The sequence below is a fragment of the Rhinolophus ferrumequinum genome, chromosome 9 (genome assembly GCF_004115265.2).
Source record: "Rhinolophus ferrumequinum isolate MPI-CBG mRhiFer1 chromosome 9, mRhiFer1_v1.p, whole genome shotgun sequence".
Lineage (NCBI taxonomy): Eukaryota > Metazoa > Chordata > Mammalia > Chiroptera > Rhinolophidae > Rhinolophus > Rhinolophus ferrumequinum.
Window position 1 is genome coordinate 45,237,940 of NC_046292.1, and position 26,094 is coordinate 45,264,033.

A 26,094-nucleotide genomic window follows, 5' to 3' on the forward strand; every position below is an offset into this window, starting at 1 on the left:
ATTTTCTATATAGCTAATAATGACCACTGTGGATAAAGGCAGTTTTCTTTTTCCCTTTCCAATCTTTTTTGCTTGTTTCATTATATCTGCTAAGATTCCACTATGTTTAATAGAAGTAGTGATAGTAACATTCCTGTCATTTTTCCTTCTGATATTTGAGAAATTGCTTTTATTATTTCATCATTGACTATGATGTGTGCTGTAAGGTTTTGTAGATTATCCTTAAGGTCAAGGAGTATTCCCTTTCATTCTTATTTTGCTAAGCATTTCTATCGTGAATGGTATTGTCATTGAATTGTATCAAATGTATTATCTGTATCACTAAAATAATTACCTGTGCATGTATATGTTTGTTTTCTCCTTGAATCCCTTAATGTGGTAAATTATATTAATATATTTTATAAGGTTGAACCAATCTTGAATTCTTGGATTCAACTTCATTTTATGATCATTTTGGCCCATTGCTAGCATTATTTCTTTAAAATTTTTTGCGTTTCTTGTCACCAATGAGATTGGCCCATTCTGTTCTCTCTGGCTTAGATTATACAAGACTACTGAAATGAATAGTAGGAGTATTTCTTTTTTTTAATTCTCTGAGAGCTTGTGTAAAATAGTAATTATCTATTCCTTAAATGTTTGGTCAAACTAGCCTATATAGTTATTGTGGCCTGTGTTTTCTATGTGGGGATAAAAAAAGTAAAATATTTATTCAGTTCTTGAATAGTTATTGAACTATTCAGATTTCCTATTTCTTCTAGAGTCAGTTTTAGTTACTGACTCTTTTCTAGGAATATTGATATCACCTAACTTTACATGTGTTGGCATAAATAGGTTCACATAATTTCTTAATTTGTATTTATGCTCTATCCATAGTAGTTGTTTTTCATTCTAAATATAGTTTATTTTTTAATGTTTTTCTTAATCTTGAAAGTAATTTTCTATTTAATTTTTCTTTTTGAAGAATTAACTTTTGAATTGTTAGTCTTCTCTGTTGTATATTTTGCTTAATTAATTTCTTTCTCATCTTTATATTGCTTTACTTCCTTGTTAGGGGTTTATTCTCTGATTTTCTTGGTAACAATCTTTAGCTAGTTGGAGAGTTTATTAATTTTTAGCCATTCTTCTTTTCTAAAATGATCGCTTAACACCATACATTTCGTTCTAAGTCCTTCTTTACCTGCATCCCAAAATTTTAAGTTGAATTTCTATTACTCAGTAGTAAGTTGGTTGTTTTTAGTTCCCAACATAATTTGTTTTTTATGCAAGTTTATTTAGAAATATGTTTAAATTACCATGTGAATATTTTTAAAAATGTATTGTTATTTTCTAACATATTTTAGTTATAATCAGAGATTGTGGTTTGTGTAATATTCTTTTACATTGGTTGAGACTTTCTTATTGCCCAGTATATTGTCATTTATTATAAATGCATATTTGTGATTTAAAAGAATATTATCTAGTTATTAGATACAGGTTTTTATACAAAGTCATTGGTGCAAAATAATTAATTAAGTTATTCCGACATTCTATGTACTAAAAGATTTTCTTTTTTTGGGAGGGGAGGGTCAGGGTGACCTAGCAATCTCCCCTTTAGATGGCAAAATTAGTCTAGTTTTCATTTAGTTTTTCAGTTTTTATTTTACATTTTTTCAAATTAATTTATTAGGTGTCTACAAGTTTTAAATTTTTATATTTTCTAGGGCATTGACCCTTTTATTAATATGTGACATTACTTAGTAATGCCCTAACATCTATTTCATCTAATGTCACTGAAACTATGCCAGCTTTCTTTTTGCATTTGCCTGGTATTTGGTTTTGGAAATTTTTGAGCAACAAGAATGAATTCAGGTCTCCAACGTGGGTGAGTCTGGGTTTATACGGAATTCTCAGGAAACACTATTTTTCTTATTTCTTTTTCTTCTTCTACCTCAAACTAAGACCAAAGCCAGGAAATATCCCTACTATATTCTGGTCAAGATTTTAGTTTGTTTGCTTGATCTGTTTGTTTGTTTTTAACTTCTCCCATTGCAGGTTTCACCTTTTTAAAGGGAAAAATAAAAAAGCTATTGCTGAATTGAACACTTGGGAGAATTTTATTTACAGACATTTTTATTGGGACCAATCAAGTCTCCTTGAGGATTTGGGCCGGGGGGGCGGGGGGGAGGGAGGAGGTTCTTGAAAAGGATAAGGAAAAGTAATGTTTGATTGGCCACTTTCTTTGAGTTCAGATCTTAATCACAAAAATTACAATCTGATTAGAAGAAGCAGTGTAGACTGTGTGTGTATTATCCTGTGGTTTATTTTTGGTAATTGTTAATAAACACAGGTAATATGTAGATTCTGGAAAACTATGGTTTAGAAGTATTAGTTATGTACTCATTTGCAGGTCATTATTTGCAGAATTCTTTCTCAACCTTTTGGAGGTATAGACTTTATTTGTAGAGATTGTAGTTGGGAGTGTGATATCTTTAGTTCTACCTCCTATCTTGCTTGACCTCAAGTGGAAGCTTGGGACTAATTAAATCCCTAGCTCTCACTAGATAAAAATGAGTAGACACTGTGTGATTATATTTATGTAAAAATCTAGAAAGTACAAGCTATAGTGACCAAGGAAATTAGTAGTTCAGGAGAATGGGGTGCCAGGGGAAGGGGCTGGAAGGAGGGATTAAAAATAGGCACAAAGCAACTTTTGGGGGCCATGGTTATGCTCATTATCTCAATTGTGGTAACAGATTAAAATTGTACACTTTAAAATGTATGCAGTTTTTGCATTGTCAATTATATCTCAATATACTACAATGAAGCTTTTAAAGACAAACAAAAATTTCCTGTCCTCCTGGAGCTTGCATCCTAATGTGGCAAAGCAAACAATATAAAATTCAGCGGCTGCTCCTGTAAATCAATTTGGCTACAAGACATGAAGAGCCACAAAATGTGGCATCTGAAAGGGACTGGAATATAAGCTCCATGAAGGCAGGCATCTCTTCTGTCTCATAATTCCTCTGTCCTCATTGCCCAGAACACTGCTTGACACCTAATAGAAACTTTTTGAATGAATACATACTTGTTGAATGAGTAAAGTATTTTCAAAGCAAAACAAAATTAGTGGTTTTAGGACACCAGGATGGCACATGTCCTTTGGCATTTATGGGTGGTTCTGTACTTAGTTTCATGTTGCAAGCATACATTTTTGAAATCTTGTCATTTTTATGTGGTTAAGAACTGTTTCTTAGAGTATTTAGTCTGTTACTGGAATTGTGTCATTTCATATGCTGATTTTAAAGTCTGAACATTTATCAATTGTTTATTGGAAAATTATAGTGTGTAGTTAATGTGCAACAATTTGGGGATATAATGTCAACAAGGAAACAGAAAAGAGATCAGTCTGTAGGGACACAGATAATAAACACACAAGATGAATAAACTAGTTACTAAGTTAATTACTTTAAAGAATGAGGTAATTTAATTAATTCAGGAAAATTCCACATAATATTCCCAGGAAGCAAAAAGACAAAGTGTGTGATTCTTACCAACTTTGGCCTGTTCCATTAAACCAAATTTAATTTCAATAAATAGCAAGGATATTTGCATTCAAATATAAGTTTAATACGACTATATCTTTTAGGGACTATTATGTTGGTGAAATACATTATAAAAATGTATTTCAAATGAGTCCTAAAGTGAGTACGTTTTATTTTATGTAGATTATACCTCAATAAGGTTGGTGTTAAGACATACATCTATTCCAAGTGAAAAATCTGGACATCCTAGACTCTGGGACTAAAGGGAACCTCATAAGGTCATTTTGCAAAGGTCAAAATGATCTCTTGCGAATCTCCTGATGACACCTAGTATATTACAGGATATATTTATTGCTCTTTGATTATTTCTGACAGCAACAAATAATATAACATTCCATTGGTATTATTCCACATTGTGCTAGGTCTTAGAATTGGCTGATAATAGTCAGGATGATATGTAAAGATGTACAATATTCTTTTATTTATATATCCACACATGGCACGTAGACATGTGGGTATCAAGAAACATTGGTATAAATGTTTTTATAGTTTTATATACCTTTGTTTTTTACTCCACATCAATAAGATCAAGGAGATCAGAGAAAAAGTACATCTGTTTCCAAATTAAAATTACCAAATCACTTTGATTTTGTGAATTTGAATTCTTGTATAAAAATGCTTTCCAGTTAGTGGTTTCTATGAAAAGGGTTATTATTGTTGTTGTTGTTTTTAGTTAAAAGGCCGGAATATCTAACATAAGTTTAGTTTCACTGTTTTCTGGGAAACTCTGGGAATATTAGATTTTAAAAAATGCTTATTAGTCTCTGTAAGCCATTCAGAAAGAGATTCTTTAGGAGACTTACATCTAATTTATTAATACCCTCTGATGGCAGGAAAATATTTCACAATCATAATGAGAGATAAGGGCCTTTCCCAATTTCATATACATAGAGTGATTTCAGCTTCTGTTCCAATTTAGCCATAGGTCAAGGGTAGACACAAAACCCCACTCATCTGTATGTCAAAAGCTGTTCTTTCCAGTGTACCCACGACATGTTCTTGTACAAAGAACCAACAAGAAAACAAAAAGAGAATAAACACTTGCTGTCGTCTCTCAACCAATAGAGAATAGGTCACAATATAACCAATATATAATAATAATAGGTCCTCATCATTCCAAGAAATATAACTAAATTGTCAAGCCATAAAAACCAAACTCCATTTATAGCTGCCACTAATGGAAAATTTATAGCCCAAGTGCAAATCAGAACCAAACTTGGCTTAGTATAAGAATCAAAAACATAGAATTTGAAATTTAAAAATGGAGAAACAGAGTTAAAATACTAAAGTTCTGTAGCCATTAGGGGTTTACCATGCGATCCAAGAAATCATGTATATGGGATTAAAACAGTTCATGAATCGCACATCTCAGGCATCACTATCTAATTGGTTCTTGAAGGTGAGTCGACTTGAACATCACAGTGGACCCTCCAAAACTGACAAAATATAATTTAAGAAAAAAATAAAATCATGACCTATCAAATTATGCAACATGTACAGATAACAGGTATTTATTTAACTCATTAGAGGACTAACAAGATGGTTAGCTTGGTTCAGAGAGAATTGAAGAGAGTGAAGGACAAGGTCTGACAATTAATTTTGCGAACTTGCCACTGTGCACATACATTGGCAACACTGTACAAACAGCCAGGTACGGTTTTGTAACCTTGGTATATCAGTGTCTCACAGCTGTGTTCATGTCAACAAGTGGTGTTCATTATTGTCTTCGTGTGTTTTTGTGTGCCATCGCAAGAATGTCTGAGCTTGAATTAGAGCAATGGACAAACGTTAAATTTCTTGTTGAATTTGGCAAGAGTGGAAGTGAAATCAGGGACATGTTAGTCCAAATTTATGGGATAATGTCATGAAGAAAGCGGCAGTGTACAAATGGATTAAACGTTTTTCTGAGGGGAGAGAACGTGTCACTGATGAAGAAAGGTCAGGCAACCAGTAATGAGCAGAACTGATGAAAACGTTGCAAAACTTCATTGAATTGTGCATCAAAATCGTTGGCTGACTATGAGAAGCATAGCAGACCAAGTAAACATCGATAGAGAGAAACAGTTAGGATAATCTTTACTGAAAATCTTGGCATGAGAAATGTATGTGCAAAAATGGTCCTGACAGAGGTCACCAATGAACAAAAGCAAAGGAGAGTCGAAGTTTGCCAAGACCTTTTGGAGAGGCAAGATGATGTTTTGGGCCGTGTTATCACTGGTGATGAAACATGGGTGTGTCGATACGACCCTGAAGCAAAGCATCAAAGTGCACAATGGAAGTCAGCCAATTCTCCACGACCAAAAGTCCAAATTAAGAGTCAAAACGATGTTGCTAACCTTTTTTGATATCAGAGGGATTATTCATTATGAATTTGTACCAACTGGACAAACAGTTAACCAGGTTTACTATTTGGAAGTGCTGAAAAAGCTGTGTGAAAAAGTTAGACGGAAACCTGAACTTTTTGCGAACAATTCATGGCTCTTGCATCACAACAATGCACCAGCTTACATGGCACTATCTGTGAGGGACTTTTTAGCCAGAAAACAAATAACTGTCTTGGAACACCCTCCCTACTCACTTGACCTGGCCCCCAATGACTTCTTTCTTTACCTGAAGATAAAGGAAATATTGAAAGGAAGATATTTTGATGACATTCAGAACATCAAGGGTAATATGACAGCTCTGATGGCCATTCCAGGAAAAGAGTTACAAAATTGCTTTGAAGGGTGGACTAGACACTGGCATTGGTGCATAGCTTCCCAAGGGGAGTACCTCAAAGGTAAGTGTATTGACATTCAGCAATGAGGTATATATTATAGCACTTTTTCTAGGGTGAGTTCGCAAACTTAATTGTCAGACCTTGTATTTATAGTTGCTGATGTTGCAGAATCCAAGACCGGAAAGAACCCAAGTGGCACTCAGAGAGTTAGGAGAGTCAGCTTTATTATGCCGGCGGGCTCAATGGGATCCTTCCCAAAAGACTGAGCCCCTAGCAAGGTTTTGAGCAGGTTTTTATGGGTTGGGGACTTCCTTGAGTCAGGGAAGGGGTAGCTGTCGTCTGGTGATTGGCTCGGGGTGTGGCTTGGAGGGGGTTATGCGGAAGTGGGCTGGGGCTTAGGCTGGGGACCTCTCTCTCCATTCGGGCTACCATTTTAGGTCAGTTCCATGTGGCAGGGAACTATTTTAAGGTATTTTCCCCGTCACTGAAAGAAAGAATGCTTAAGTAAGATTCAAAATTGATTCATGTCTCCTTACAGGGCTATAAAACTGTAACCTTTGGAGTTATCCTTTCTACAGGACTAAAATAATTTGCAACTCTACCAGACAGAATTAATATGCAGTGCTATTGGACAAGAACCATTTGCATTGTTGTCGTTTTTCTAAAAGTTAGTATGTCAGGGGACCTAAGCAGCATGAGTGACAACTGGTTATTTACTCGTTCAGCAAATATTTAAGGAAGGCCTTCTTTGCACCAGGCACTGTTCCTGGAGCTGAGGATACCACACTATTTGTGTTGCCCTCGTGGAGATTATATTGATCTGGCCTCTTTGTATATATACCTAGCTCTAGCCTTCATTGTCAAAGGGAGAGCCTTACCCTGCCTTACACACTCTTCTTTCATGTGCGGTAGAAAGATGCCCCAGGTATTTGGCAACTCACATGCAAACTATAAGGAGACCAAGACATGCTTATCCAATATTATTCTCGAGAGTGTTTGTAGAGTTAATTAAATAAATCAGTTGTGCAAATAATTTCCCCTTCAATATAAGAAACATGAATTAAAGAATTCATCTCTCTTAGTATTATGTTAAAAGCTGGTTGCCCTTACTCTGAATATTGTTTTTGACCTAGAATAATCTAGTTCTGAGGAATAGGTTTACTGAAGAGAATTCATTTGCCTTTTATACTCTTCACTTAACTCACTTTTAACTTTTTTCAAGCAAGAATTAAAAAGGCGCTGTGATCATATTTCTATATTCTTTTGTTGCTTAATAAGCATTTCATACTTGGCATCTTCTCTTCTTTCATCATTCTTAAATTTTATCAAGTTTTAAATTTTCTGCATATATATGAAGTACTGCTTTGGTTAGACACTATCTTAAATAAATCTGAGTGTGTGTTTTCCTTTGAGGATCCTAAATAGTGTTCTCCATTTTGGAGGAATTTATTACAGGCCTGCTTTCTGTAATGGCCCAGTCATTGCCCATTTACTGAAGTGTATCCTGCCATTAGTGGTTTTGTCATATAAATCATACTTAAATGTACTTTGTTGAATTTCTGTAGCAAAACAAATCTTAAATCCAATTGTTTTGCAATTTGTAGAGTATTTGGGTATATCGGGTATATTGGGTATATATTCTTTAGCAGCTTGGATCTCTCCGTCAAGTTTGGCATGTTTTATTTCTGGCTGCGTTCAAGAAGACCTTCTGTGAAGGTAATCTGATCGTAAAGTTTTGTTCTGCTTTAATTAAGTATTTGAACCAAATATTGGTGGGTTGTGTCATTTGGTGTGTGAATTTAAAGAATACTTATACAGAAATACAAAACATACTCATCATAAAGATGTCTTTCTTTTTTAAAACTTTAAAATCTTGGTATTTCATTTCAAGTATGTTTTTAAGAATGAAATCTGTATCTTCTACAATTGAATAAAAAGTTTAAATAATTGTAGAATTGATACAGTGGATAGTTTTTATGTTTAGATTTAATTTTGAGATGTCTTTCATTTGAATAACTTGGTTAATAACAAAGAAAATTAAGTTTTAACAGTGTAAAGAAAATACATATTGGCTTTCTAACTGGGGAAAGAAATGCATTCTTCTGGGTAGATCAATAATCTTAAATGCTGTGCTTTTTGAATTCCTGTTTTCTGTTTTGGTGTGTTTATATTACACAGTTACTTTTACATAATAACATAAACATAAGAAAATAAGTTGCAAGTTTTACAATCCTCGTGATATGACTGAAGTTGGATACAGTCAAAATATTTATAGATTATCTTTTTATCCTCTTTGTCATTGAGGAAGAGGATTGTGCAAAGGCAATTAACCCTTCTCTCAAATTTTGCATTTTCAGAGACAAGGATCTGCTCCACCGCCAATGAAACTGCCACCTCCTTATAAAGCTCCATCTGAGGACAGTGAAAATGAAGAAGAATATGCATTTACCAACCGTGAGTTCCTTTTACATTATTTGCAGTGGATGCAGAATTTATTAAATTGTGGTTTAATGAATGTTGTAAATTATCAAATACAATGCTCTGGGTTCTTAGAAAATGTGCATGAACCTATCATGCTGAAAGAGAAAATTTACATATCCTTAGCTATCGTAACTTTATTTTCCTAAGCTTCTCTCTTTGACATTAATATAATATTAGATTGAATATTAAAGGCAACTGGGCTGTACATTATTTCATCTACATTCCATGCTACTCTTAGTATTTAGTTGTGAATGCAGAAATGCTAAGAAGTCCTTGAAATTGCAGTTTGACCCACAATAATCTGAACGGGATATCAGCTCTTTAATTACTTACCCTACTCACATGGGTGGTGCTGTTGTTAATGCAAAATTACAGAAGCCCCACCAAGTTGTATTTTCTTGTTTAGAATTCCTTTCATGGTTTTCTTCTGCATTAGCTGTTTCAAATATACTTCATACATATATTTAATGGAGGCTTTATTTAAAAGAATTTGTGTTTATTTCATGCATGTAAAGTATATGTAGTTAGATCTGATTGTATGTGTGGAATTTCTTTTGGGCGTGATGAAAATGTTCTAAAATTAGATTGTGATGATGATTGCATAATTTGTGAATATACTAAAACCCACAGGATTATATATTTAAGTGGGTGATTTTTTTGGTTTGTGAAATATATGTATATAAATACTGTATAGCTTTCTTTAAAAAATGTTTTTTATATACAGAAAAGTAGTTTGATACAGAAATTGAAAGAGTTGCATTTCCTAATGTGTGATTTAAAGCATACCCTCTTCTATGAAAATCAGGGTACTTCACAGAGTTGTGTTGAGAATTAAAATAAGGCAATAAGGCCTTTAGCCTGCCGTATAGTGAATCTTCAACAAGTATTACAGCTCTTATTATTGTTAATAATTACGATTAAGTTGGCTTTTTAGCTTTATATTTTTCTAACTATAATAATAAATGTATCGATAAAAATATAAATGTAAGTTTATAATAATTTAGTTGAGTTTATAAAAGCTTGATTTGTACTTTGTGATTTTACAGAGCCCTTCCTTATGCATTATTTTTTTTATTTATTCAACAAATCTTGTTGAAAGCTCCCTGCTTTTCACGAACAGTGTTAAGTGAGTTGCTATGAAATGAATAAAACATAACTCCCTTGTTTTTGGTGGGGTCCCTGGCCTGGAAGGGAGGATACAAAGGCATGGGAACAAATTGTGATAAATGTACTGTAGGCCTTGGTTTTCAACCTCTTCTGCAGAACGACAACTGATGGACACGATTGAGATGTGTGTGTACATATGTAATATAATCCCTTGTTTGGAGTGGAGATAGCTTCTTGATTATTCATAATTTCTGGGATGCTAGAATGCCCATATACACATATTGTTAGGAAACCTGATGTAGGCACATGTCTAAGCCTATGTTCTAATCCTGGTTCTACTACTTACTTCTGAATTCATGGATCAGTTACTTAACCTCTTCCTGCATCACACTTTCTTAGCTATAAAGGGGAAGGGATGTCTTATTATAACTTGCCTCATAGGATTGTTGTGAGAATTAGAGGAGAGAAACATGTAAAAGCTTAGTATAAGGATTGTGATACCTAGTAAACACTCTGGTTTCCATGAGCCAGGTCTTCACATACAGTATTAACTCAATCAACCTACTAACTTTGTGAGGTCTCTAATTATACAGATACAGAAACGAAGGTTCAGAGAATTTCAGGAATATGTCCAAACTTACACAGCTAGTAAACAGTGGAAATGGAGTTTCAATCTAGGTAGGCACTCTGACTCCACCCAGATCCTGTACTTCCCATTACTTAAAACCCACTGTGGTTGCAGAAGTAGGTTCAAAGTGATTGGGGGTTATCTAGTGAATATTACTTTGATGCCCTCAGAGAGACAGAGCAGCAGCACCCACCCAAACTTCCAAGACCATGTGTACATGTATATTCGCACATGTACGTAGAGACGTTCACGGCATTAGTGGGGTTCAGGAAGGACGCTGATTTACACTCAATGCAGAAGAAGACTTCTAATGTCTAAGTCATCTTCTAACTATAACATTTCACAGATTTTTCCAGCAAACCTACTTGGACTGTGAATATGATTTTCCTCCCCATTCATTTTGCTCCCCAGTTTTTGCCTTCCCAATGTACATTTCCCTTCCCATTTAACTTCCCATTGAATTTACTGATAACCTCTCCAGAAGAGTTTGAACTGTATTAGATGGTTCATATTTTAAATGTAGATGAACCTAAAGATTCCAGCTTTTCTATATTTCTTTTTGAATCCCATGGCTTCTTCTTTGTTCCTGAATTTTTATTGAGTAACTACTCTGCTTATCCTTCCAAAAACAAAAGTAAATTGGTTCACTGTTTTATCAGACTCTTATTGTTCCCAAACTGAGATTTCTTTTTACAATGGTTAAAACGTGATTACGTAACTTTCCTGTGGTCTAGGACTATGAAGTGGATGGCTGGAATCCAAACAGTAGGTCCACCGGCAAGTGGTGATTGTATTAGAGAGATTACAGACATGAGATACACATGATTTTGAAATGTAGTTCAAATCTAACTTAGGTGAGCTTTGGTAAGTTATTTATTTATTAAGTTAATCCTGCCAAGAAATGTTTGTTGACTAGATATTATCGGTGGGCAGACACTGGCCTAGGTGTCGGAAACACATCCGGGAACAAGATCTCTCAACACCTGATATTCTAGAGGAGGAAAAAGATGAAAAGCAATAAGATAGTTTAAATATTGATTAGTAGTATAAATAACTAAAATGAAACAAGATATGAGAATAAATGCCTTGGAGGGGTCAACACTAAGTAGAATGGGTAAGAAAGGCCAAGATAAGACCTAATGACAAGAAGGAAGCAGACGTGCAAGCAGCTGGCTTATGTAGTCTTCTTGTGTTTCACAGTGACATGTATTTTGCTTAACAACCAAGTATCGATGCATACTAACACACACACGCATAAACACATAAATGATTACATCTTGTTAAGTGCTATCTATCTTTCCCACTAAACCTTTAAGTTCTGTTATCCTCAAGTATTTAGCAAGACGTTCAGCTCACCCCACCCCCCAAAAAAAAAACCCAGAAAGGAAGAGAAAAAATTATTTACAGATGGTACAATTGTTAATCTCAAAAATTCAAATCTTTGTCAACATTAAGTAAGGCTATAATGAGTTGCACATATGAAAAAAATCTAATCAGTATTATCTACTTGGAAAATATGACAAAAATTTACTAAGAGCAATAACAGAAAAAGTAGAAGATATCTAGAAATAATACAATTAGAAATGTAAAACTCAGGCAATGACCCATAACTATTTAAGGCATTACTCTTTGGCAATGTGATGAAAGCTATAACCCCACTCCCCAGAAAAATGTATACAGATACACAGAAACATTGTTACTCATGCACACGCATGTACACACACACTCACACACACACACGCACACCATTTTAAATAGGCATTATTTTGCCTATTTAGTGAAAGTTCTGAAGCCCATTTACGAATTCACGGGGAAAAAAAATTTCACGAACCGCAGGTTAACAACCCCTATACTTTATTTTTTAAAGAAAACTATGGAACTTTATTTAAAAAGATTTGGAGGGGGGAATAGAGATACATTATTCTCTTGATTGGAATACTATGTCATAGATTTTAATTATTTCTAAATCAGTCTATACATTTAAGGTAATTTGAATCCAAATCCTAAGTGTATATAGGCTTTTTTTAAAATATGAGAATTTGGAAAATGATTTGGAAATGAAACGCTTGGCAGTTTTGGACAGTGTCCCCTGGTATCCAAACATATTCTAAACTGGAGGTTTTCAGACTCAATCTGGAGCTATTAGAAACGAGTGGGAGTGTTTTGGTTGTCTTAATCAGCTTTTTATAACCTTGGCACTAGTACCATTTTCCCCAGATACTTCTTTGTTGTGGGAGGTTGTCCTTTGTGCTGTAGGATATTTAATCGCGTCCCCGGTCTCCACCCACTGGGTGCCAGTAGCACTCTTTCCCATCCCAGTTGTGAAAAACAAAACTGTCTCCACACATTGCCAAATGTCTCCTGGTCTAAATGGATGGGGGGTTCTATTGTCATGTATTAATTGGGGTGTCTAGGGTACTGCATTGTATGGGATAGTCCCGTACAATGAAAAATTATCCTTCGCAGAGTGCCAGTAGCACTTCTGATTAGAAACATTATTCAAAACTGCAGGAATTAAATCAGTTTAGTATTTGGTCTAGAAATAGACCCGGGTGTCTATTTAGATTTTAAACACACACAGAAATTTTTTTTTTTTGAAATAGTAGAAACTGGATAGATTATTCAGTAAATGATGGGATATGTAATGATTTGGGGAGAAAATGTAGGGCTCTCCACCTCTTACCAAAAATTACACATTAACTCCAAAAGAATCTTTTACTTCTAAAAACTGAAGCCATAAAAATACTGTAAAAAGTCTAAATGAAATTATTAAAAATATAAATTTGGTACAGGGAAAGGCCTTTCATATTATTATACTAACACTATAAAGAAAAATAGTCATAAGTTTGCTTATATACAAATTAAAAACTATGTACATATACAGACATAAATACATAGTATATCATCAGAAGAAACTGACATGCACAACAATAGAAAGGCAAGCAAGTACAGACAGTACCAAACCAAAGACATAGATTAGGGCAACAATTACAAAAGATATGTTCAGCCTCACTAGTAATGAGAGAAATGGGAATTAATAAAACATCAGATTTTTTTGGCCTGTTAGATTACTTAAGATTTAAAAAATTAATATTTCTCATTGTTGGGAAGGTTGTAGAAAAATAGCAATTCTCATATACTGTTGGTGGGAATACAAATTCATGTACCTCTTTCTGTAGACCCATTTGGCAGCATGTATAAAAAATGTTCATGTGCATGTACTTTGACTGAATAATTCAACTTCCAGTGAGATAGCCTAAAGAATTCATTGCCCATGTGAATACATGTGTATATATATGTGTACATATACCTACAAAGATGTTTACTGCAGCATTTTTTACTAATAGCAATTAGAATGATAGATATATGCTATATGTTATATAGCCTTAATTGAGTCACTTAATCTCTAAGCACTTCTAGCCATTTCCTGGAAAACGTTGCATCGCTTTTCCTTTAGTTTCCTCATTTGTAAGATGGAGATAATAATAGTGCTCCTTTCACTGGGTGGATGTGAGAGATGAGAAGCGACATAACATGTTTATATAGGAAGTGACACATAGGAAGTACTCCTGAAATGTTAGTTACTACTCTTTATTATTATTAATAGTCATACAAAATTCTTCAGTTTGCCAAATATTGCCATTACAGAATGAAATTCTAGCACAAGTATTATATACATTAAAATTTTATACAAAAATTATTATAATTTATTTTTTTTTACTTGTCTTTTTTTTTTTTTTTTTTTTTTACATTTAACATAATTGTGTAGGACCAATACATTAACACTACTGGACTGCTCCCCATCACCATTACGGTGATACTATTACACTTTCCCTTTCAATTGCAATCACTAGAAGAGAAAGATATTTTGATGTACGTCATTTTCCTCTGATACTTTTTCTCTTCCTGTTCTTTATTTTCTCTGGACCAAAGGTGGAGTTATCACGGAAGTATTTGTATATGATTTTGTAATTTTTCCTTCCTATGGAATTTAAATGTTGGGTTGACAATTGACTTTTTTTCATTCCTCCCAATGTAGGAAGAATACACAGGAGAATTTTTTGAGAAAAATTAATGGCCTAAATAGAATTTTAAAACTAAAAATATAGTTTTTAAAGGTTACTTTGCTGAGTGCTAGTTTGCTGAACAGTCCTACAAAGTGTATGACGTAACTTAGAATCGCTATTATTCTGTGTTGTAGTATTTAAATATTTATGAACATTTGTTGATGCACAAAGTTATAATGTTCTTTGTAGAGTTAATTCTCTTAATATTCACATTAACTGTCAATATATTTTTCTATTAAACTTAAAAAAGTTTTAATACAAAAAATCATCAACTTTTACCCTCATCTTTAATCATTTGTATTTTATTCTTGTAATAATACATAAATAACATTTATGCTTCAGTTAACTGATAGAATTTCAACATATCAAGCACCTAAAGAAATTTTCACTCCAAATTACATTAAAAATTCTACCCTAGGTAGTAACAGTAAATCCAAATGTCAGCATCATTTGAATTATTGCCATTAATACACAGTTTTGTTTTTACTGTTAATGCATGTTGTTCCGGGATCATTAATCCCACACTGGTTCAGAGGTGCCTGAATGATTTTCAAGTGTCTCTCTCTCTCAGATCGTTGGCCTTCCAGAGGCCAAAGCCAAATTAGTCGAAGGTATTCAAATTTAAAGGCCAAAGCTGAACTTTGCAGAATCCGTAATATGTTTTAATTGAAAAAGTGCAAAAGCATTTGAGAAAAAACATCTACTTTCAACTTCATTGAACCCACTTGTGTTTTGTATAACAAAATATGTTTATATGGAAGGGGAAAAAAGCATTTCATCTTACAGCTCAATAATAAGAACACAAGCAACCCAATTTTTAAAAATGGGCAGAACTTGGAAAATGACATTTTACCAAAAAGAATCTATAAATGGATAATAAATACACGAAAATGCTCAACATTATTAATTATTACGGAAGTGCAAATTAAAACCATTATGCATCCACTAGAATGATTTTAATAAAAAAGGTAAGCATCCAACTAGAACCCTTGTACACTGCTGGTGGGATTGTGAAATGTTACAGCCACTTTGGAAAACAGTTTGCTAGTTTCTTAAAAAGTTAAACATAAGTTTACCATACAACCCAGCAATTCTACTTCTAGGCATATACCCGAGAGAAATGAAAATATATGTCCACTCAAAAACACTTGCATGAATATTCATAGCAGCCATATTCACAATAGCCAAAAACTGGAAATAGCCAAATGTTGTATACTAGATAAACAAAATGTTGTGTAGCCTTTACAATGAAATACTATTCAGCAATGAAAAGGGGCAGGATACTGATACATGCTCATTATGTAAAGTAAAGGAAGCCTGATGCAAAAAATCATACTGTATGATTCCATTTATATAGAATGTCCATAAAAAACAAATTCATAGAGATAGAAAACAGGTCAGTGGTTGCCTAGAGCTGGGGTTGAGTTTGGGCTTGATAGAAATTGTTAGGGCGGTGAAAATATTCTAAAACTGGATTGTGGTGACTGTTGTACATCTCCATAAATTGACTAAAAATTATTGGATTGTGTGCTTTCCAATAGGTGAATTTACACCAAATAAAACTGTTATAATTACTTAAAAATTGAAGAACCACATTTTTAAGGACACTTAAACGTATTATGAAATGGTCTATGTTAAAGGAGGAGGGCAATCAAATAGCCAATTACCTTAAAGAAGGGAATAAAAGTATCTTAATGTCTTCCTTGATGATGATGGAATTTGAGAACCTTCAAGCTCATCCAGTCGGACTGATTTTGCAGTCAAGAATCCTAAGATCCAGAGCAGTTCATTTGCCCAGGGTCACAAAATTGGTTACTGTTGAGCTCAGCACTGGAATCTAGGTCTCATTTGGTACTCAGGGCCACATTCAGGCTCCCCTGTCAATGCCCTCTTTGTGTGCCATGCCAATTTTCAACATGAAGTAGACTCATGACTGATAAAAATTTACTGAGCAACTAGTAGGATTTTTGGTTTAAAATTTTCTTTTGTTTATTCAATTGTGGACTCTGTAGTTGAACTCTACCTTGCCAATAGATGTCACTACAATCAACAGCAATTATTACCGAGGATTTAAAGAATGTTAAGAGCGCTCACCTCAGGGGTGGCCGGTTAGCTCAGTTGGTTAGCGCATGATGCTAATAATACCAACATTGCCAGTTCGATCCCCATATGGGCCACTGTGAGCTGTGCCCTCCATAAAAAAGAATGCTCACCTCAAATAAACAGCATTCATTAGTGGCTTCTAGCAGTGTTTCCATGTTCATTTTACTAAATACATGAATTTATTTCCTGTCTCCTTTTTTCTTTTTTAACAGTACAAAATAGGAGAATGGTTAAAAAATAAAGGCTAATATTTAAGTTTTAAATTTTATGTAAATTCTTTTTTATTTCCTATAGTTAATTATCCTTTTTTTCATCTTTATAATTAAGTAAAGTAAGTAGAATTGTTTTCCTAGCCCTGTAATTGGAGACCGGTGAACACTGCTCTCTATTTTACTGGGTTTGTTATTCTGAAAACTTCCAAAGCATCAACCCTTAGTATAATTTGTATGCATTTATTGTAACTATAAACAAAAAATTGTATTAAGGCCTTTTGAGCAGCATTTAAATTATGTTCAAATGATCTTGACTTTTTTATATATTATCAGTGATAGGAGAGCTGACTATTCTATATTTTACAAAGAAAGGTCAGAAGATACTGTAGTAATGGATAGAAGGATAATTCTGAAGTAACTGCAGCTGGTTATATGAATATATATATTCATGTGTGCTGGAGGTGGGGTGGCGGAGGGGGTGCCATGTAGCATTTTAAGTGAAGTTTAAGAAACCTCAACTATTTCTCTAGTGATTTCTCTGAAGCTTTTGGGTTTTTTTCATAAATTCCCCCCCCCCCCAAAAAAATCTAACTTGAAGACTTGACGGCTTAAATAGAAGCTTAAAGAGAATCTTTACTGCATGTTTAGAATGTTACTGAGACACAAATGAATCTCGCTAGGGGATGCCACATGTTCAATGTGGTTCACCAGTTTCTTTGTTATAAAAATGATTGAATGCTGTGAGCAGCACGGGGGGAGTAAGTTGATGACTGTTGCCACTCACTTCGGACAGGCTCAATCAACTGCTGTTTCCTTTTCATCCGCATCAGAAAGATGCAACTAATTTGATGAAGTATTTCTCAGCAGGAAAACTGGGTCATTAAAATGATATTAATTGAAGCTGGCCAGCAAATAACTGGTTGTGTTTATATTGCCTCCTGCTCTGGAATAGAGCTATTATCCTGATGCGAGCCGGGTAACTGAGTGCCACAGTCGGCAGCGTGAAGCATCTGAGGGTCAGATGTTGGAAACCGGGGATTTTGCTTCTCCCGGCATACTTTTCCAGGCAGCTTTCACCTACTGGCAGATGTGACTGTTAGCTTGAGGGGTAGCTTGAAATTAGCTTAATTGATTGCTTCTCAGGATAGAAATAGACTGACAACTTGGCCTTACATAGAATAAAATCTGAGGGGGGAAAAAATAGGCCCAAGGTCGACAAAAGAGAGAGGACAGTCTGTGGTGAGGACTTGAGCTGCTTCCAGCATTGAATGTTTAACAGGAATGCAGATACCCTGAAGGGAACACTGGTACAGCAATGGTCCAAGGGGGTTTCCCAGGTAAGATACCTGCCTCTGTGATCAGGGGTTTTTTTGGAATGCAATCTTAAACTGTTTTAATGATGGTGTAGAATGTTGTTTGAAAGGTTTGAACAATAATAAGCTAAGGCATTTATCTTAAGTGAGAGAGTGATGGTAGATATGCATGTGCAAGGCAATTGTATGTTAGAACAAACCTTTAAAAATTTCCTTTCCATCTGTGTTGTAGCTGGAATCGGCCCTATAATGTTTTTGAAAAGTAGAAGTAGTTTATCAGACTGTCAAGAATATACTAGTAGTTTCAGTGCCAAAATTCTTAACATTGTGTTCATGCAGTAGCCTCTCTTTTCAGAATTGTAATTGAGAAGTTGATCTCCGGGACATTTATTATTATTGTTATTTGTTCCATTGCTGTAATCAAACAGGAGGATGATTTACTTTAGAACAAGGTTATTCTGGTTAATTTAAGATACTGACCATTCAGCGTTTTGTGGTAGATGAAAGCAGAATGTCATTAAGGAATCATAGTAGTAAACAAAAGCCTGCTTTTTCTAAATTGTAGAGTAGCATCGTAAATATTATTTGCTAATTGTGATTGAGGTCCCATTCATCTAAAACCTACACATTCAAATTCACTGGGGGAGGGGCACTCAGCACTTGGAAGTATTATCAAAAACTTCCTTGTTAACATATGGTTCTTGAAATCATTCCTAGATTGGTAATATAATTTCATGCAATAAATTACTCTCTTTAGTGTATGCTTTTGTCTGACTTAAAGACAATTTATTAACATCAGAGGTTTTCGTGTTGTTTTTTTTTTATCTAAGCAAGATATAGACTATTTAGACATAATAAGGGTCTTATTGCTAGGCATGATAGCCTAAGGGAGGCAACTGTAAACTCAAAAGAGTTCAACATCACATTATAATGTTTCTTTTCATTTTCTGCAGTGCACATGCAAATTAGGTTATTTCTACTGCAACAGCAGGATATATGCTGCATTCCTGATTTAAGCCAGCAAACCTTATTCCTGACTATGCTGTCAAAATAATTGAGCAAGAACTTTTCTTTTGCCTAAAATAGAATTTCTAAAAATCTTACTGTTGGAGTCCTGAGCTATCTAGTATCCAGTTTTGTGATTTTGATGTATAAAAAATGTTATAGCTCTTAAATGGATGCGTCACAGATTTCCTGTGGTGACAACTGTCCATATTGTGTTAGTTTCCCTTCTGTAGTTGGAATTGCTTTCAATTGTCTGTCATCTTTTCAACTCAGACTTGTATTGACAAGGCAACTATAGGAATGATCCTGCATATTTGTGGACCCTACCTGCTTTTCTTCAGACCTCTTACAGCAATTTGTTCTTCTTCCTTGTGTTCCAAGAAGCTTCTTGATTTTTAAAATAGATTTCTGCAGATTAAAAATACATGTGTGCTTTAGTCTCCTTGTTGTAACTTGCCTTAACCTCTAATTCCTTAATCTTTATTTCACCATCTTGAAGTTGCCACTGCGTAGGCTTCATAAACCCCAGTAGAACCCTCAGGAATCCCCACAGTGGGTTTTCCAGAAATTGAATAGAGTATATCTAGTCAGTAGGAATTTCTCTCTTTTGCATTTTATTCAAATAATATGTAAACTCAGCTTTTAAAAGAAGTTATTAGCCATAAATGTGTCTCATAAGTAGACATGTATTTATGTATTATATATAACTTACTTTTCCAGTGTTCTTGCTCAGGATTAATTGTTCATGATTTTCATAACAAATGTATAGAGCATTTATTAAAGGTTTCTATGTATATATATACATATTTAGCTTCAAAGTATTTTAATGCTTTATAATAGTCTTTATATTATGTTCACTGCTCTGTATTCAGTTAATTTTAACAGCATCTTTCTATTTTATGTTTCTTTTGGCATACATATTTTTTTCACATTCAAGCAGTATATTTGAAGATTGCTTTAAAAAAAATTAACCTTTAATGAATACATTTGACAAAAGCTTAGTTTGTGCTTTGCAGAGTCACGCCTGCAAAATTATGTTTAGGTTGGAATTCTTATTGGTATATTTTACAAAAAGTTATACTTAAGATTATAAATAAAGGGTGAGGCCTCACTCTACAGAGAGTTTACTACATACTTTCCACTGCTTGGAAATGTTATTTTAAATGGGTTTGTCCTGCTTTGAGATCAGTGGTTTTTAAGTCGCTTTAAAATATTTCAAGTTTATGTGTACAAATGTAGGTTAAACACTTATAATTTTAGTTCATCCAATGTTCAATAAAGAGAAAGTATTCTAATTTCAATTAGGGAGGTAGCATATCAAAACTATATTTCTTATAGTGACTACCTCTTTTTGTGGTGACTGCAATGGGGAGGTAAGGTAAGAAATATTGCTCTTAGGTTTCTATTATATTTTCTTATTTAGATAATTCTGTATTTAAAAAAATACTCATATTTATCTCTTTTTTCTTTACATTTATAATATGCCACGACTAAAATTCTTGCATAGCGTGAAGAATTCATATTGTATATTATGAATATATCCGTCCCAAGAAATTAGTCTTATTATTCCTATTTTATAGGTAGTAAAACTCTTTATAGAAAGCTTAGAGTGGTTTTTCCATGGGTTGGTGGAAGTATGACATAACCTCAGTTTCTATGATAATCTAACCTTAAAAATTTTTGAAGCCTACTACAGTCCCAAGCCTAAGGGGAGAAATACACTAGTGTTATTTCTGCCCTCAGGAAGTTTATAATCTTCCTAACAAGAGAAAATGTGTATAGGTGTAAATGCATTGGAAGACCCTCTAGAAAAGACTGTGCTGGAGAAGTTGGTAGGATTGGCAAGAGTATAGCAGCTCCAGACATAAGAGTCCACGAAAAGGCAAAGAAATGTTACAAGCCAGGAATATAGGAGGGAAAGGACAAAGATGACCGGTACCAAGAGGGGATACGTGCAGGATACTAGCAGGAAAGCAGAACAGACAAAGTAAGATCAGATTTTAGAGGAGCAAGAATTCTAAAACTTAAAGCTCAAGAATTTACTATTTTCTGAAATGGAAATGATAGTGGTAGCTAACCCATGGAGACTGCATTTCCGAACATTAAAATAAAAGTTATAGTTTCATTTCTTTTTTTGAGTACTTAGTCTCATTATTTTGTAGATGACGTCTAGATGACTTGAAAGCCCGTACTTTTAAAAGTTTTAACTTTGCACATTTTCAAGGATTTTCTCAAACAATCCATTCCATTGTCAAAGACAAACTGATTAGGATCCTCCTTTTCAGTAACTGGGCAAATAGACATGTAATTCGAATTCAAAAAAAAAAAAAGATGCTGAAGCTCCAAATTCTGAAAAATGTTCATTGTATTCTTCAGCAAACCACATTTTTATATTGAAAGTTCCAATTGAAAAAAAAAAGTCACAAACCAAATGAAGCTGAATTGGGGAAAAATACAGTAATGGAGGCGTGCCCTTAGCTTTCAGGGTACACCTCACCATGGCACACACACCGCACAGCGTGAATCAGGCTTCTCAATGTAAACAAATTTCTCTCCCATTTCTGAAAAATGTTTGCATTTAGAGAAGAAATAGCAAGTCTCCTGATGTTAACGAGAAGAGAAGGGGTGAGTATCTCAGGTTAATCAGATGTTTAGATGAAGTTTTTAAAAAATCACATTTTGAGTGACTCAGTATGTTTGTGTTCTTCCCGGGTGAGATGGAAATGTAGTAGCATTTTGGTAAATGTTTTTAATTGCATTGGGTTTTGGCTCAGTGTTGCTTGTACCTGCTTCAGGTTTTCAATATCTGCTCTCGAGTATTTCAGAAGCCAGCACAGAAGAGCATGCTGGGAATGAGAAAGTAGCCCCTTTCAGCTTCAGAAAGCAAAAAAATCATGAGATATAAAAGGTTTAAAAAAAAATTATATTTAATGGACATTTTACGAGCTTCCCATCTAAGTGTTTGGTTGGAAATCTGATGTTTCTTGGAAATGTTTTGATATACCTGCAGGGATAAAATATGTACCATAGTGATAGTCTAGTAACAAACAAAATTATATTGGTTAATGCTGCTCATCTGTGCCATGTGAAATCTCTGAAAACAACTCTCTGCTTTTGTGCAAAATTAAGTTAAATGCTTTGGTTCCTCAAATGACAGACATTGGATTTGATTGATTGCCAAGGCACATTTATGCAGCATAATTATTTACAGGTTGTTTAGTCCCGTTTTGATTGTTTTTCAATAGGAGTCGCTTTGGCGGATAGATAATCTGTGCTTTCCCAGATCACAGAACCTACAAAAACCAGCTTCCCATTCCCTGTGGAGTCTATAACTTTCATCATATGTCTGTGCTCTTACTTCTTTTAGTTTGTGCTTCAATAATCACCCCCCACCCCATGTGAATATGGCTCTTAATGAGCTCACAGTGTTGTGTTGAGATTAGGTGTGTAGGTGTTAGTCTCCTTTATCTCAAAGCTTAGGTCATTGTAGATGCTCAATAAATGTTCTTTGAACTGATGTAGAAAAAGTCTTTTCATTTATTTATTTTTTTGAATGAGGAGAGATGAGGGCACTGAGCACTTTGGGGAAGATAAAGAGTTCCCACTGAATAAAGAAACAACAAAGATTATTAAGGCTTGGGATACTGTTGATAAACATCCTCTACTTTGGAATTCTATCTAGGGCTCTTCTATTTCCTTGAATTATGTGTCGCTTTGGGAAGAAATGTCACCTAATGACTCATGTATTTAGTCCCATGGTTCTCTTTCTCCATTGTTAATCATTCGTTAATTTCTTTTTTTTTTAACTGTGGTGTCATTTCCTTTTTAATCTTCATAGTATATTTGTTAAGTTTGTTTCTAAGCAGATCATGTCACCATTTACAGTACATGAATATAGAGATTGTAAAGTTTTTGTGATATAAACAGTAACTCCACAGTGGGAGTTTGAGAAAAGAAGGAGGTTCTGAAGTATTTACAGATGTTAAAATAGAACATTATACTCACAGAAAAATAATACATAGAGCAATTTTGTTAAATTATCCGTGAAACTATAGAATCGGACAGTGTACAAATACAAGACAACATTTTCTCATTTAGAAGGTAAGACAGATAAATCACACCTGAAATGACATAGGACGACGACAGCCACAATAATTGAAGACAATGATTTCTTCCTTGAATTATAATTAAAGGAGTACCTTTGGGGGAAAAAAAAGTCACTTAATGATCCATATGTATTTAGTCTCATGATTCTCTCTCTCCATTACTAGTCAAGCATTAATTTCTTTGCTTCAGTTAGAGCAAGACTGGAAACAGTGTGAGGGCAGGGATCCCCAGATATGCTCTTATTACCACATATATAATGCCATAATGCTGTAATAAATATTTGTCTTTGAGGAAACATAAATAGGAACAATGTTTTATAAGTCTCTCTCTCTTAAGTTATATATCATTATAAATTATATATATTTGAATATATTCAATTGAATATATATGAATATGAAAATATATTTGTATATATATATAACCATATATACATATATGCACACACTTGAAAGTGACACATAGTTGAAAGTATATCCTTAATATTTTCATTGTGAGTATATTTGTTCAGAAAAGAACTTGTACTGTTTCTAATTAAATGTATTTACAAAGAGGAATTTAAGGGCCAAACTAGAGAAGTTACTCCCTCTAGATCACAACTAATTATGGTAGAGCAGGGACTAAATCTGGGCTCTTTTATTCCAAAATGATATTTACTGTTGTCGACATAAGAAATGTCCAAACCTGTAGAGAATTTTTACAAGAGTTTATTTAAGCCAAACTGGTGACATACGCCAGGGAGCAAGATCTCAAATGCTCCTAGAAAAAGCCATTGTTGCATGTACTCTCATGAATATTTATGAGAGGATGGCCAAATTTATACAATTTGTAAAGTGGACATTCTCTTGGAACAGTGGCTTACTAAAAAATTGAAATCATTCTACGTCTACATGTATCACTTAGGAGGTTCTTTTTATGGGTTACATAGTGCAATGATAGTGTAAGGAAAGGACATTTTCTCAGTGGAACAATGGGGTTTTTTTGGGGGGGGAATTTCAATAATCATAAAGAAGTTCTTATGAGGAATTTATATAATTGGGGAGGGTGGGCAGTAGAACAAGAAGCAAAAAAGAAGTCATTTTCCTGCTCTCAGTCTTTGTTTTTTTAATTGATTGATCCATTGTGTTTGCCTCTTCAGTAGTTTCTGAACAAATCTGTAATATGATTTATGCGTGTAACATGTTCAGAGTAGTTAACAGGTAGTGTGTTGGTCAAGTTGAAAAAGTAGCAGCTTTTCATTTTGTAATCAGACCTTTGGTGAAGAACGAGCTAATTTAAAATTAATCTATTATTATAAGATTCAGCAAAGTATGGCCTGTGGGCCAGATTTGGCCTGCTGCATGTTTCTGTAAGTAAAGTTTTATTGATACATAGCCACACTCATTCATTTATATATTTTTTCTAGTGCTTTTGAGCTACAAAAAACAGCAGAGTTGATTGGTTGCAACACAGATTTACGGCCAACAAAGCCTAAAATATGTACTATCTTTTTCCAGAAAGTTTGTCAGCCTCTGAGTTGTACCATAGAAGTTAAAGCTTTCAATCAGGTGTGGGTTCCAATTCTGCCTTATAACTTACCACCTGTGTGGCCTTGAACAAATTATTTATTACAAAATTGTCTGACTTTCAGTTTCCTTTCCTCTAAATCAGGGGTGTCAAAACTGCGGCCCGCGGACCAACTGCGGTCCGCAATTCATTGTTAATTGGCCTACAGCAAATTCTAAAAACATGTTTAGTTTACTTAAATAAACCAGGTGAGGCAATATGTACTTCACCTCGAGTGAGTGGCCCGGCTGTTTGTGTATTTTCCCGCACATGGCCCTTGGTAAAGAATGTTGAAAAAAGTTTGGACACCCCTGCTATAAATGGAGATAATACCACCTACCACATAAGTGTTTCCAGGTGATCAAATGGCATAAAATATATTAAGTATTCAATATGTTTATTTTTAAATAGTAAATGCTCTGAAGAGATTAGCTATATACAAAAAAATATATTAGTTGGTGTGTTATTTTTCCTTTGTGCAAGATTGAAAGTTGTTAACTTTATTGTGGTACACACCTACGAAATGATTTGTTTACATGTTTATTGTGTTGTATATGTATCTTATAGACACAATTGGTGATACACTCACTACTTCTAACTGATGGCATAAATTTTGTCAGCAAAGTTAGTTATTTAGGTTTTTTTTCCTCTGCTGTAAAAAAAGTCAGCTTGGGGTGGCCGGTTAGCTCAGTTGGTTTGAGCGTGGTACTGACAACAAGTTGCAGGTTCAATCCCCGCATGGGCCACTGTGAGCTGCGCCCTCCTTAAAAACAAAACAAAACAAAACAAAAAAACTCAGCTGTATAAACCTTAAATTAACTTACAGTTAAAATATGGCCCTAATTCTTCTAGCAAATGGTGATATCAAATATTGAATCAATTTAATCATTTTATGTTGATCAAAATATTTTAATATAAAATATTGTTGTGAGATAATAGAAAATATATCTGCTGGTCTCTGCCCCCTGGTTCCTGGCACAGATATGCTAAAACCCTTGTAATTTCCTAAGTGGTAAGAACACTAAGGAACATCTTTCATTCTAATATTTGTCTTTGACCCTATCCTTGACACAGGGTTCCTAAACCTATTGTAAATTCTTAAGTCATAATAGCACTATGAGCATCTCTTGTTCTAGTGAGATGACTCTGGGAGAGCTCGTGGATAGGGGCTGGTCACCAGAAAGACCAAGTCATGATTAGAAGCTTAGAATTTCCTCTCTCCCCCTACT

The 26,094-nt window shown here is 34.3% G+C and overlaps 1 protein-coding gene across 4 annotated transcripts in view; it reads left to right on the plus strand.

Moving 5' to 3' along the window:
* PATJ (PATJ crumbs cell polarity complex component) overlaps positions 1-26,094 on the plus strand; it is a 296,757-nt gene that overhangs the window by 124,296 nt on the left and 146,367 nt on the right. For all 4 annotated transcript variants that reach the window (XM_033115510.1, XM_033115513.1, XM_033115512.1 and 1 more), the window contains exon 27: positions 8,658-8,754. In XM_033115510.1, coding sequence (XP_032971401.1) covers positions 8,658-8,754 — 97 coding nt within the window. The remainder of the gene's footprint in view (positions 1-8,657; positions 8,755-26,094) is intronic.